Raw genomic sequence first — 14,366 nt, 5'->3', positions numbered from 1 at the left:
AAAGCCAAGTGGCTCTTATCTCTCGGTGGCTTTTAGTTTGGCAGCTGCCGTCAATGGGTTCTTTATTTGCTCAAAGAAGGCTGAGGAGTTTTTTTTTTCAGATATTCAAGTTAAAATCAAAACTTGAGATTAATAATTTTTATCAATGGTTGATATTTTCCTTGGCACCAGCTCAATGGTCTTCAGACGCACCACGGCAATATTTAGGCACACTTGAGTAAAGCCAGAGTGGCGTCAAGCGAACCACTTGAAAGACCCGACGCACCCGAGTAGTTTATTCTTCTGACAATTGACTCACTACTGTGTGCCACTGTACAAAAGCTTTGTGTTGCTTCAGTGTCAAAGGTTCATGTTGTTTGAGGTAAAGTAAATAAAAAGGTTACAGACTGAAAAGGAGTAGAACTCATTGAACCTAAATCGGTCGATTGAACCGCTATCAACAAAGAGGTTCAGAATAAATTCAGATCAGGGGCTGCACACGACGACTATGATGTCAAATAATCCATCACAGTTTTTAGCCATGCTAGCGGCATAGTCAGTCTATCAGTTGGTTTGGTCCACCTTTTCAGTCCAGAGTTAAATGTAATAATAAATGCGATTCCTAAAACTTTCATCTAGCGCCATCATCATGCCGGGATGAGTAAACAACCTCTGCTGTGGGGAGAGCGGGGTTATTGGGACACTTTCGAAACTCCGAGAAATAACCTTCCATTACTCACAAACTACTGAAAATAATTTGACCCCTGAACAGTATACAGGTGTCTGCTAACAATTTATAAAGATCTTTTAGAGTAAACCTTCACTTAGTGACTTCACAACGGATCTTATTTAATTAGGAAAAGCTAAAATTGACTTTCACAGTGCATATTTCAAAACTGTGAATAACTTGTGAGGAATAGTCAGAAGGTCTCAACTTTGAGGTTGAATGTGAAGAGGGAGTGGCTGAGTGTGAGCATTGGTGAATGGCATATATGCTCTGTAACCTGCTAAAGAAAGGCACTGTCCCAACTGTCCCCTCCCGTCACTGCAGTTTTATATATTTGTATTGGCCTTGAAAATCAGTGGCGATAAAAAGGAGTTTAAGAGTTACTGAAACCAATTGAAACGCCCTGTTGAAAGTAAAAAATGTAACCAAATAAAAAGGGATAAGAGGGAAGCTTGTAAAGTCCAGATGAAATAAAGACCTATGGGGCTGATGAAAAAACATGTCAACCCAAATGACAAAACCGCAGAAGACAAATGTCAAGGAAACTGAGCACAGAGGACAATAACATGAGCCATAACAAAAGCTAGTAATAACAAGAAATGGAAACAAATCTCAATGCAGCAAATTAAATTGAACATGCATGGCAGCAGCTAAACGTCAACAATATTTTTACACTGCTAAAGCTGAACCGAAGACAGGAGCTCAATAGCTGCTCCGGAGGGACGCTGCCTGTAACAGAGCGCCCAGCTGCCAGCTATTGACCCACACACACCAGATGCATCACGTTCTCTCTGACCAAAAGCAAATGTACAAGTGAAGCAGACACCCTTTGCACATATGTGTGTGTGTGTGTGTGTGTGTGTGTGTGTGTGTGTGTGTGTGTGTGTGTGTGTGTCCACCCTTTTCTCCTCATCCCTAAACTCACGGCCATCAAATCTCAGCCTCCAGGGACAGCTGTCGGATTGACTTCCAAAACTGGACAGTCACTCTGCAACTCCAACCCCCACCACACACACACACACACACACACACACATTAGCATCAGTCCTCAGATCTAGTGAGTGTAATCTGCTTAGTTTATGCCTGACTCACAGTCATCCATCAATTACTGAGACAGAGGGAAAGACTATTGACACTGTGTGCAAACACCATTGTCTCGCCGCAGTGGCACAGCACCTCTCAGACACTTCAGTGGTTCACAAAAGGAGTGGAGGGGCATGGGGAAGTAAAAGTGGAGAAAAAGAGAGAAAGGAAGAAAAGTGGAGAAGAAAAAATAAGATGATGAACATGAGAGAAATGGAGAGAAATATGATAAAGAAATGGAGGAGCTTTGTACAGTTCCGCGTCTCTAAATAGATGGATGGGAGGGAAATGATACATAGAATGATGGATTAAGTGCAGATTGGAATAGGATCAGTTTCACTGTATTGATCCGTTGCGCACTGTACAGGGATCAGAGGTCACACACACACACACACACACACACACACACAGCAGAAGCCCAAGAAAGCCTCTGGGAGAAGCTTAAAGCAACGTAACCATAGAAATGTCACTTAGAGCTACTGAGACCTGCTGCTGCTATCCTCGGAGGGTCAATGCTCTTTAAATGGTTTTCACTTATCTGGACATCCTGCTTTCCCACCGGGGAGGAAGTTCCGTCAGTGCTGGGACACGTATATATGCACAGGAAGGCATTCAGGCAGGCCGGATTTCATTAGCGCTAATTTGGGATCATTTTATGAGTATTTGAAACTCAATGCACGGAGAAACACGGTGGACTTGCAGGCTCCTATGGCTGGTTTACAGCCTAATAACTTGGCTGGACTGCCCTCTAGTGGACAGATTTATTTGCCATTCACAGCAGCTTTGCTGCCTCTTAACTGTCCACAAGCCTGATAAGAATTGATTATTTAAAAGCACTATTAAGGACTGTAATGGAATTGTAATGTGACTGGAGTTTAGCCTGATTATGGCCAGCACATGTCATTGTTTCCCCCTGTCCAATCATCAGGCCATGTTGTCTTCTGGCATGTGACCATCTGGAGGTTCTTAGGGCGATTATGTAACCAAGCCTATCCTAACAACACAATGTGGATTACTGCAGCCCGGCCCCGTCATACTCTCAACAACCTATTGGATTAAGAAGTCAGCCTCTGGTCTCCGGCTCATTAACCTTTACTTGTGATGGAGTATTTTGACGTTGGGTTATTGGTACTTAAGTAACAAATCTGATTACTTCTAAAATTAAATTGATTTTACTGGATTTGAACAGATGTGCTTCATACACATCCTTTTCACAAGTAACCCTCCTTTTACACACACACACACACACACACACACACACACACACCTGGTTCCCGGACCAGTCTCAGGTGAGGAGTCAGGATGTGGGCCCAACACACATAAAATCCTGGGAGTCAGCACCACACACCTACTGCTGATGTCAGGAACTATTATACACACTTTCACATAACCACACACACACACACACACACACACAGCATGCAGTCTGATCTATCTCATCATATCACTTTTATCTCCACAGGTGGCAAATTTAGCCCTCTGGCTCACTGTCAGCATGTCTAGAATAAACAAACAGACAGACGTACATACACAGAGACCAAAAGAGCTATCCTGTCATGCTGGTTCAAAAGGAAAAAGTCTACCACAGCTTTATGTATTCGCCTTCTGGCTTTCTTTCTATCTCCCCATCTATCTAGAGCCAGCCCTCTAACGTGGCCTAACACATTCTGTCAGCAGCTCCACAGGTGAGCCAGTCTCGGCTCACGACAGCGTCTCACACCACGGAGAGCGAGCGCCAATGCTCGTCTAGCTTTCTCTGATTCCATCACCTCCTTCCCTTCCTCTTTTTAATCCTTCACACTGTGTCGCCCATCCCTTCCTTACTGCCCTGCCTCATCTGATCATGCAAGATGCACCCCGGGGGTCGCTGCTGGAATTTCCTCGCTTTTTTTTTTCGGGCCAAATGTGACACCGGGCCCATTTCATCCTACACCACCCTCCTTTCCAGGCTTTGGAGGCTTCCTGTAAGTAACCCAACCTTGCGGTCATCCTTCAGGCCGCTCAACACAGTTCACTGCTTCCTGGCCACGCCAAGGTACTCTAGTCAAAATGTAATTTTCTGCAAGATTACACATGATAATGACTCGCTTTGGAGGGCCGCCATAAATGATGTCTTCCAATTATAGATGCACAACTATCGATCGGTCAACAGGAGCAGTGAGGAAGAGGAGAGGAGCTGTAGAGATATACAGTAATGTTGTGTTTACTGACATCACTCTTGACGCCCCACAGACACAGTGGACACTGCTGCAGGCGAACTAGAATAGCTGAATAATTGCAACTGAACTGCTTACAAAGTCTGACATAGGCTGGGAAGCAAGTATTGACGGGAGCCAATAAAAAGCCTGAGAAATAAGTTCACCTGGGAGCAGAGTAGACCTTCACCTGGCCCCCCACACACACACACACACACGCAGATATATATTGTGCGCACCTCTGTTTCCATTCAAACACCACATTGGACTGTTTCTAAGCAGACAGAAACAAAAACACATTGGTTCATTTGCTCCGATTACAAGAAGCCTGCACCTACTTCTTGCCGTTCGCTCATCTTAATGCTTTTGCTCAGCACTTACTGTCAGTTTCATCCACTGGCTGGATGGCTGGTCCTCCGCTCTACAGCTGCAGTCAGTCAGTCAGTCTCAAGGACAAATGCTCCGGCTCTCCTCGCCTCCGGTCTCTGTAGCTCAGCGATGCAGCAGCGCACACACACACACACACACACACACTCTCCCAACACACACAAATACATAAACACACACACATGCATTCCCCTCTCCTTCTTTCTCTCCTCTCAGCGTCTCACTCTGATCCAGTGCTGAGTTTACCTACCTGCCTATAGCTCGCTGGCAGGGGGAGTCCTGAGAGTGTGTGTCAGACGGAAAGTGTGTCTAAGAGGGGTTGGGGGGGGGGGCGGTGGGGGTAGCCAGCGTTCCCTTATATGCAGAGGGAGGTGGTGAGTAGAGGGGAGGGTAGAGGACACACAGCGCTCCTGTATTCCCATAGATACAGAGGAGGGATTTCTATTGCAGCCTTGCAAAGACGGGAGACAAGAGGGAGAGAGAGAGAGAGAGAGAAAAGAGGGAGGGAGACAGAGGGAGCATCATATTTCAGCGATGTTGAGTCAGCATGCGAATGTGATGCATGTGTTGATGGGAGTTGGACATATTTAGAGGGCATGTTGTGGATTAAAAAAAAAGAAGCTGCGAGTGTGGTTGTGCGAGTAAAGCCAACAGACTAGAAAGTTCTCCTAGTTTCTAATGTATTGTATTTAATCAGCGGATGTAACAAGAGGCTCAAACGCTGACGTACAACCATGAATCAGCTTCACTACCACCGGACGTAAGATATTTTTCAACAGGTTTCATTTCAGTTGTATTTCCATCTGATAAGTAACCACTGACTGAGAGAAAAATGAATTTCAAACACTCACAAAGGTCTTCTTTTAAAACATTTATTTTTGCCTGAAATATTGGAATCACCGATATCATTGGCTTTTAACTTACTACAGGTATATTTGTATTGACGTGAATGTTGGCCAATTAGAAACAAGACAAGAGGAAACAGTGAGCCTGGCTGCCTCTAAAGCTCTGAAATTAACACGTACGACGTTGCTTGTTTAAGTTATATTTAGCCAGGTCTCCAGGAATCAATGTTGATATTGCACGTTTCTGCAAACCACGGACGGATATTGTTGAACTTTCGCAATCGGTCAGAGAAAGTGACACAATGAGCGACTGATATTAAAAGTTACGTGGTATAATAACTAATATGACAAATGAGAACGTTACCGAAGATTGGGTGGGTCAAACAAACACAGGACTTTCACTCAGGAGACCGCTGTTCGGGTTCCTGTTCTTATTTAAGCGAGTTACAGTTGTTAGGTTACATTGTAACCATGTTGTTTTAACACAATTCATGATATTCTTTCAAACCTAAACCTAAAAGTACTTTGTTGCCTAAACCTCGCTTCAGAATGTTAACCACGTCGCATTGTGCGATTCTGCAAGCGTGATACAAGACTGATATTAAATGGTATTTATTAAACATTTAATATATCCCCTGGTTTGCAGATAACTTTTTTTCTGGCTACTTTGTGGCCTTTTACGGCTTCAGTTTTTCCCCCAAAAAGATCCGTATGATTACTAAACTCTAAAAGATGATAGTTTGTGGATTTTGTTACATTTGGACAGAACAAGGCTAGCCCGTTTCCTGTTGTTATGCTAAGCTAAGCAGCTGCTGGCTTCATATTTATCTTTTTATGGGATATTAATATTGGTTTAAAAAATCCAGCATGGGTCAGGCTCTAGTTAAAATGGATAATAAAATGAGCCTTTGGGGTGAACCACCTGAGGAACTGACGGGGTGGGAGTGGCCTCATAGGACAACAACCACCACATTGTTTAGTCTCTGAGTTTAATAGTTTCACCTCACACCTCTCTGAACAGGCCTCGTGGGGTACAAGAACACCCAAATGGGGCTCAATGGTTACAACAGAGTAGAGGAAAATAATATACTCACAGTACAACTTCCTGCACATTTATAAATTCATAATTTCATTTTTTATTTTGTTTTTCTAGACATTTAACTCTCTAGCTGCTCTTAAAATAATTTCAAATCTGTGCTCAGGACTATCTATGGTTGTAGGTAAACTATTTTACCCAATAGCCCAAACAAACAACAAACAATGGGTCTAAAAGTAAATAAAAAAAATATAATTAAAGTAGCACTTCCTCTGTTTTTAGTTAAAGGACCAGGTGTTTTCACTTCTATCTGATTAGACCTCAAGCACAGCCTACACTCGCCATTAGTGCCAATTAAGTGGAAACACCTGTAAAACAAAAGATATTAAGGACCTTTATATATACACGATAACAGCAGTATATATATATTCAACTTCTGAAGACATTGAAAAGAGCTAAATGCACTAATTATCTCTTTCACTGGGATTTCCAAAACTGTAAGGAGATGCTGAGTGCTTGTAATCAGACAATAAAATAGCCATTTCTTCATGTAATGCATGTCAAGTCATTATGGCTATGGCAGGCTAAATACTGCAGTATAAACATGTGTCAGGATAAAATACCTAAACAAACTGCATAAAATAGTCAAAAGTCAGCAAGACTTTGACTCGTGTGTTTTCTTAGTAAACGTCAGCAGAACCTGCAGCAGCCACAGCTGTACATGCATACGTAGTGGTGCTACAATCAAGGGGGAAACGTGGGTTTGATTTAATCTTTTTCTTGTTTTTTGATAGATAAAAACACTCTGATGATATGACTTTTTCCATTAAATGAACAATGTAATAGAGGTGGGGGAAGATCCAGATAACACACATCCATACAGTGTACTTTTACTTCATTACCTTAAAAAGAAAGCTAAAATAAATCTTGAGGTACGACCTTGATCAGTCTTTGATTCCCAAATATATTGTGCAATATTGGACAAAACCATTGATGGTTAATTCACTAACCAATACCGTTGACTGAAAACAAACCACACTGTCATCATCGGCTCAGGATAACATTAACTACGGAGGCATCAACGTCATTTATTTTCTCCAACATGGAGTTTCTTGAGAGGTTTGCAAAAAAGTCTTTTCTCCAGCTCAGTTTCGTTCACTTCCACGTCTCTCTCTCTCTCGTTGTGTGGAAATCCCCGGCTTCTTGCAGTTTCCCCAATATGGGAAAGTTTCTCTTTCATCACAGACTGTTGCTAGGTAAAACCTCATTCCTTCCCTTCTTATGACTCGCATGCCTGGATTATTCTGGACCGTTTTTTTTTTTGTTTTTTTTAAATCGTTCATCGCCCTGAGCAGCTGTCTCCCTCGCTCCTTGTAGGTCGCTGGGCCTGCTTCGGGTTTAGGATCCAGACACCAGGTGTTCAGTTGAAACCTAGACCGGTGCCTTTGGGTCTCTGTGTGGCCCGGACGGGCTCGGTGATGCCCCGGCCCTCTGGACCCAGGCCCATCCCCGGGCTCCAGCCCATGCTCTGTAACATCCGACTCCCCATGTTCGAGTCGGGGATCGGAGCCGCGTTCTCCCCGACCACTCCTGGAAAGAAGAGGCCACAGGTCAGAAAGGAAAATTGCCGTGTCGCGGTTTTATGCCTGCGCTAAACAGTCACGTTGCAGTTTACATCCTCATTAATTTATCCTATTAGACATAGCATATGAATTCATCAGTTATGACCCAAAACATGTTTTTTTTAAAAAGTCACAGTGACTCCAAGTGGACGTTTGTGTCAAATTTGAAAAAATAATCCTTAAAAGGCATTCCTGAGATGTTATGTTCACCAAAACGGGACAGATGTGAGGTCACGGTGATCTCGATCTTTGATCATCAAAATCTAAAATCGGTTCATCAAGTACATATCTAAAAATATAGTTCCAGGTGATCAAGGCGTTGCTGATTTGGTCTTCTTACATCATTATAAATGGGATGCGTTTGTGTTAGAGACGTGACCGTTGGCTCTAGGAACTAGTGACGAGCATGTTTTTAATGTGAATAGATTAATCAATCAAGAAAATAACAAGTAGGTGGTTTTATTCGTTTGAGATTCTGTCTGCCATCTGGTGCTGCCTTTATACAAGAGTCTGTAAACCGTGTTGCACCAGAGGATCTCCTCCAGTGACGTCATCCCCACTGCATTAAAACTGTTGATACATCTAAGAATAATTGTAATGTAATCATCACGTAAACACATCCAGTGAGGGAAAGTAGGTTCTTAAAACAGTCTTTTTTTATCCTCGTTCTTCCTGAAAGTTCACGGTCCAGTAACAGATGCAGACTTATTGCCTTTCCGCCCCCCCCAATCTTGATTTGTATGAAGCACGGGGCGAAGCCGCACGCTCATTTACACACTCGGTGGCTGAGTGCGCGGTGGATGAAAGCCAAATTCTGACATCGTGAATTTGGCAGGACCTCTGCTGGTGGCCGGGCACCTGCTGCTCTTGAGCACGACGCCGGTGTGCGGAGCGAGAATCAAACGTGTTTGATGTTTGCACGTGCCTGCTCACCGAGTGTCGCTGAGATGTTGTTATATCTTCAACTTGCAATACTTAGTTGTGTGATGGTGCATAAAATTCTGGTGTCATGGTCTAACATTTGGGGTGGGGGGGGATACACAGGTGTTACTGGCTAACAGCTAATCCAGTATCTCCGCTCTAAAAGCACGACTAGCCAGCTGAGTCTTGTCCAACTGAAGCTAAAGCACGGTGTAATAATAAGAGGTATGCGTAGTGAAAGGCTCGATGTTTACATCAGTGTATGTGCGAGACAGAAGGCAATGAGGGGAGCAGGCTGGTGAACATACTGAGCTCAACCAAGAGGGGGGGGGGGAGGAAACCAGGCGACAAAGTGAGAGCCAAGAATACAATGAGAAGGGGGAAGCAGGTACAAAGTGCCAGATGGTGTGTTAGGTCCAGCTAGGTTTGCATCCAATACCTGAGGGGGCGGTGGAGCCGAGGGGGGCTGCTTTTCGCCTCCGCTTGACATCCCCCGTGCACAGAGAGCCCAGGTGCCCGCTGGTCTGTCTGCGAAACCAGCCAAGTGTGACAAAAATATGAGAGCATTAGTTTGAGCTGAAATAACACCGTGGAAAGTAGCGGGAAGAATCGCATTAAACAAGGTGAAAGCTACGGGGAGTCGGGTCGATGAGACCGCAGCAGAAACAAACGCAGGTACCAAATGAAATTAGTCCGAGTTTTTTTGGTCGTAAATCAGCGGTGTTTAGAGGGAAACTGTGTTTCTCACCTGCTGGCGGTTTTTACCGAGCAGCTTCTCCGATGCCCTTTGTCTGACCGCGGGTCCCAATGCAACTGAAGTGGCAGAGGAAAAACTTAAGTTGACGCTCAAGCAGGTAAATCCTTGCAATAAAACAACAACCACATAGGTCCTTTTTTTTTTTTTTTTTAAACTTTGCATTTGAGAGGGAAGACGTTGGTAAAGAAACATGGCTCACCTGTCCGTGCTCTCTCCTCGAGCCCGAGCTAAACCAGGGCCTGTTGGAGATATAATAATATATAATAAGGCCCTCAAAGTCCCACCAAGGCAGCGTTCCAGAGACAGAAAGCAAACTGTGGGTGAACTGTTGTCCATCACAGAAGCAGTTACCTTTATAGACTCTAACTTAGGAACATTACTTACATTTGAACTGCAGGAAGTTGCAGTTTAATTAACTACGGACAGATTTTTTATTGCATGCTGTTGTTTTATCTAACCCTGCCGTCTGCAAACAAATTAGTTCTACATAACAATTAAATCTGAATTGATTCTAGGGGTAAACTGTCGCTACTGTTCTCAGTCTCAACCACTTCATTTGTATCGCACCTTTCATAAAAAATAAAATGCGACTGAAAGTGCTACAATCATAACAGCAGATTAAAAGGAAACTAGAATTACCGCAGTTGTGTGACAACCAGTCAAGTTGCAGATTACCTCCATGTCTGTCCACTACACCATCAACTCATCATTAGCCATCCTATTAGACATCTGTACGGAAGTGTCATAATTAGCATATGAATTCTTGAGTAATGCCCGATGTGGACGTTTGTGTCAAATTTTGAAGAAATTAGCTCTCGGCTGAGATATCGCGTTCACCGTGAGCTATACCACCAAAATCTAATCGACTCTCTAGCAACTTGTGATGGTCATGTTTTTAAATGTGAATAGATGAACCAATCAGGAAAATAACACGTAAATTGTTCGTTTCACTCGTTTGTGATCCTGTCTACCAGCTGGTGCTGCCTCCATATAACTTAACACTTTTATAAAAGTCTGTAAAACGTCAACAAAGCCTCCGACCACGGCTCTCACCAGACATAAAAGTATGAACAAGAAAAGACAAAAATAGAAAACATAACAATCAGAATTAACTACAATAAAAAAAAAAAAAAGAAAAGATGGGGACTCACTCGTGGGCGTCCTGGCTTTGTCTGCCCAGTCTGTCAGTGAAGCTTTGGCTGGAGCCGCCTGCCTGAGATGCCGGCTGGTTGACATGAAGACGACTCAGCCTGGCCTGGAACCCTGACCAACAGAGTACTGGTTCGTCACCACTTCATTAAATGATGAGGCCTGGTAAACACTATGGTGGCCACTAAGGAAGAACCGTATTCTGTGAGGTACTGGGATTTATGTAAAGCATGATCAGGTGTGTATTAATTGTATTTAGTACTGCTGGTCATGAGTGAGACTTGCAACAACAACGACCACATACACTCCTACAGTGTTATAATGTTACTAGACATTTACTAGTGTGTCTGAGTCTCTAAAAAAATCAGACTGCTGGTTTTTAACTACACCGTCTGTATGTTTCCAGCCTACCTTTCTGTGCTCCGTGGCTCATGAGGGGGAAGGATCCGGTGAGGATGCTGTTGAAGACCGGGTCCGCCAGGTCCAGCTCCTCCGAGCCCGTCTCCCTCTCCCACCAGGGAACCACCCCCGCTATCCCACACGCACCTCCGGGTCCTGAACCGGAGCCCGGCTCGCCCTCGTAGAACCAGTCGCTCTGCTCGTCATCCGCTGGGAGGAGAGAGAGGAAAACGTGACCCGGTGTTCCACTTTACATAAGTTAAATACTACGTATACCTACGGTCTGTGTACACTTTCTTTTGAGTGTGAACAGAAATACTAAACGTATCTGAGTATTTACCTTGCCTTCCCTCATCATTGGTGTAGAGGCCTCCGTCACTGCTGTTACTCACACTGCTGGTCTCGCTGAAAAAGAGAAGAGCGGAAGATGGAAATGCAAACCCTTTTTCCAATTAACAGAAGCCAAGGTTCCTAAAAGTTTTATGCCATAAAAAGGACATCTGGCTACAAAACTTGCCGGAAAAGTAGGTTAAAAATGTATCTAATTTGGGAACTTTCTGATCACGAAAACTGACATTTATGTCAAAGCGATGGATGTGTGATAGTCAGCAGTTCTTCCTCACCGGTTGACCTACTGTGTCTCATAAATAAAGTATACAGAAGCATGAAGAAAACAAAAGTCAAAACACTAACCACCTGTCACTCATGTCCTCGTCCGAACCCTTCTGCTCCTCCAACTCCATCTTGTCCTTGGACCCTTCCGTTGGAGAAGAAATGGGGTCCTCGCTCTCCACCACCACCCCTTCATCTGTAGCCTCCATCCCCAGCCTGTAGGGAGCCAGCTTCCTCTTCTTCACCCGGTTCTTCCCTCCCCCCGGCCCCACCATTCCACCTCCACAGACCTCCATGGCACCCCTGATGTCGCTCGGACCCAGTCTGTGCGGCCTGGCACCCGCGCGGGCTTTGGGAACAGGTGGCGGCCCCAGCATGGTGCAGGAGGGGGGTTCTGGTTCGACAGGTGGGTCCACCGCCATGCGTTTGACCTTACGTCTCCGCCTGAGGCTGCGCGTTCCCTCTGCGGACCCCAGGACACCCAAGTCGTCGGGCCAAACCGGTCGCTTGCCTCGTCCGGTGTCAGCTGTTAGAAGGGTGCGCCGTTTGGGGCCAAGTTGTTCATCCGAGTCGCTGTTGTCCCGGGCATGGCTGTTGGCAGCAGAGACGCCCCCTGTACTGGCACGGTAGTCCTGCAGCAGACGTCACAGTAAATATCAAACAGGGATTCTGACGCTATATTTAGAGACTTGATAAGACCAGAATGAATAAGACCAGAACGATATCTGAGTGAGGCTAAATGTGTGCATCTTACGAATGTCGGTTGGTTTGTTGACACAAGCCCAAAGGTCCTGTTTGAACAACTGTCTTTGTACCAAATTATTGATCCTGATCCACTTGGGCCTAACTTACCTTGTTGTGTTCTTCCAGACTGGACTCCGAGCCCTCACTGAGGTGGCCCGTCTCCCAGGGCGGGTGCGGGTTGTCCGAGCGTCGCTTTCTGCCCCTGCGCTTTCGAGATTGCCTCTTCAGCAGACAGCCCACGGCCAGCGCGTGGTCTCCTCCATCACCAAAACCACCACGAGCAGCCTGCTCTGAGCTCTCCTCCAGCGCTGACACCAGGTCGTGGACCAGCTCGTCCATCGTCCGGCAAAAGTGCCTGAAGTGGAGGCAAAAGAGAGAAGGATCTTATTTCACACATTTCGACACACGTGTGCACACATTTAGGATCACAACTTGTGTTGTACTTATGTGATCAGTGGGTGCAGGACAGCTATGGGTGCTGTTGGGGTACTTGTTGGTATGTGCGTGTATGGAGGGATGATTTGCGGATTGTCATTGATGGAGAAAGCGACATTAACGTCTGGGACTATTGTCAAGACAGGAGGCCTGAATCCAAGCACCGTGACATTATTTAGCTGAACGGCGACAGTTGAGATGTCTAACTGACATTAACAACGTAAGACACGTGCAATTATAACTATTCACGTTAGCCAGGTAGCTTTTTATTAGCATTTAATACATTATTCGTTAAGTTGAACCCTCACTGCGTAATACTTACGTGTATAAACCTTCAGAGGTCTGATTTAAGAGCACTCCTCTGGATTTGACACTAACATTAACGTTACTCTTCTTTAGTTAACTGTAAGGGTCGTTAATAGCTTCATGGGCTAACGCTAAAGCTAGCTTAAGTCAACGACAACAAACGTTGATACTAACAACAAATAACTAAAGAAGATAATTAGTCAAACAACAACAACCCAATATTAGTAGCTTTAAATTGTGGAGATTTTAAACGACTGTCATCGATCAATAAACAAAGAAGAAACCCGTCGATAGTTGGATGTGATTTGCTGCTGCTAGCCAGTTAGCAAAGCTAGCTTTAGCTCGTTAGCTTAGCTGGTTCACGAGAGTTGAGTGGACGTGAACAATATGTGAACGTCTCAGGGATTTCATTTCAAAAGACCACCTACCAGCCGGTTCCCGCTTTGCCGATGGTTTTTAGATTAGCTGCACGGAACATTAAAGCCCCCAAATTGCCAGATACCTTTAACCAGAAACTACGGACAAACGTGTGCACACCATCCTGACACACAAAAGCTAAGCGATCAGCCAGCAGGATCAATACGCGACAAGAGGAGGACAGTAGCGAGCAGCGAGAGGTATTATGCTGCCTTCACGTACTGCAGAAAAATCCGAAATTGGCATTGTCATACGAGAGCACGAGCACAGCTGCATAGCCAAATAATAAATAACAGCAATAACTAATTAACCCTCCTCTTGTCTAGTCTGAAGTTCCAGAAAAGCTAGAACATGGACCAACCTGATTTTTTTTTTTAGTTTCCCAAAAAGAGGCATTTTCTTTTTGTTTGTGGATGAAAGTGGATTCTTAATATTGACAGGAAATATGATAAAGAGGGTGCACTTTCTTTTTTGGATATGTTTAGTTGTAATTTACAACCAAAGACACATGAAGTCTAACAACCAAAGTATGTCATTATAAATCGGATTTTAAATGTAGCAAGTGAATGCAACGCTTAATCCACATGTGTTCACATTTTGCCCACTAGAGGGCGATGTAAACGTGTTTATTGAAAAGGCTTCCCAGAAGTAGCAGTAGATGCCATGGTTGAAAGCACTCAGCTGGCTTATCAAATACATCCTAAAGGTCACCAGTTAAAACCCATCAGTGGCACCAGTGTCATATTAATGAC

General features: G+C 44.4%; 1 protein-coding gene across 2 annotated transcripts; it reads right to left on the bottom strand.

Annotated features, from left to right (window-relative positions):
- Positions 1-7,536: 7,536 nt before the first annotated feature.
- Positions 7,537-13,775, bottom strand: gpatch2 (G patch domain containing 2). 2 transcript variants are annotated; one of them, XM_079180896.1, is made up of 10 exons: positions 13,626-13,775; positions 12,565-12,811; positions 11,794-12,344; positions 11,441-11,505; positions 11,113-11,310; positions 10,704-10,815; positions 9,752-9,791; positions 9,544-9,608; positions 9,235-9,323; positions 7,537-7,842 (listed from the first exon to the last, which is right to left on the bottom strand). In XM_079180896.1, exons 1-10 carry the CDS (start codon positions 13,673-13,675, stop codon positions 7,673-7,675), a joined length of 1,587 nt encoding a protein of 528 aa, XP_079037022.1. In that variant the 5' UTR covers positions 13,676-13,775; the 3' UTR covers positions 7,537-7,672. The 2 variants fall into 2 exon arrangements, with proteins under 2 accessions (XP_079037022.1, XP_079037023.1); XM_079180897.1 differs by having other exon boundaries at positions 11,797-12,344.
- Positions 13,776-14,366: the final 591 nt, after the last annotated feature.

Source organism: Pholis gunnellus (genome assembly GCF_910591455.1).
Source record: "Pholis gunnellus genome assembly, chromosome: 19".
In the NCBI taxonomy this organism is placed as follows: Eukaryota; Metazoa; Chordata; class Actinopteri; order Perciformes; family Pholidae; genus Pholis; species Pholis gunnellus.
The sequence above is the reverse complement of the archived record's forward strand: the minus strand, read 5'-3'. Positions and strand labels throughout refer to the sequence as shown.

What these genes read in the sequence shown, in the direction of transcription:
- gpatch2 (XM_079180896.1), bottom strand. Translation starts at nt 13,675, where the DNA reads ATGTTCCGTGCAGCTAATCTAAAAACCATCGGCAAAGCGGGAACCGGC. An exon ending in GAGCCACGGAGCACAGAAAG is followed by an intron (nt 10,816 to 11,112) that starts GTAGGCTGGAAA and finishes TCTGTTGGTCAG; the next exon opens with GGTTCCAGGCCAGGCTGAGT. An exon ending in CAAAGCCAGGACGCCCACGA is followed by an intron (nt 9,792 to 10,703) that starts GTGAGTCCCCAT and finishes TATCTCCAACAG; the next exon opens with GCCCTGGTTTAGCTCGGGCT.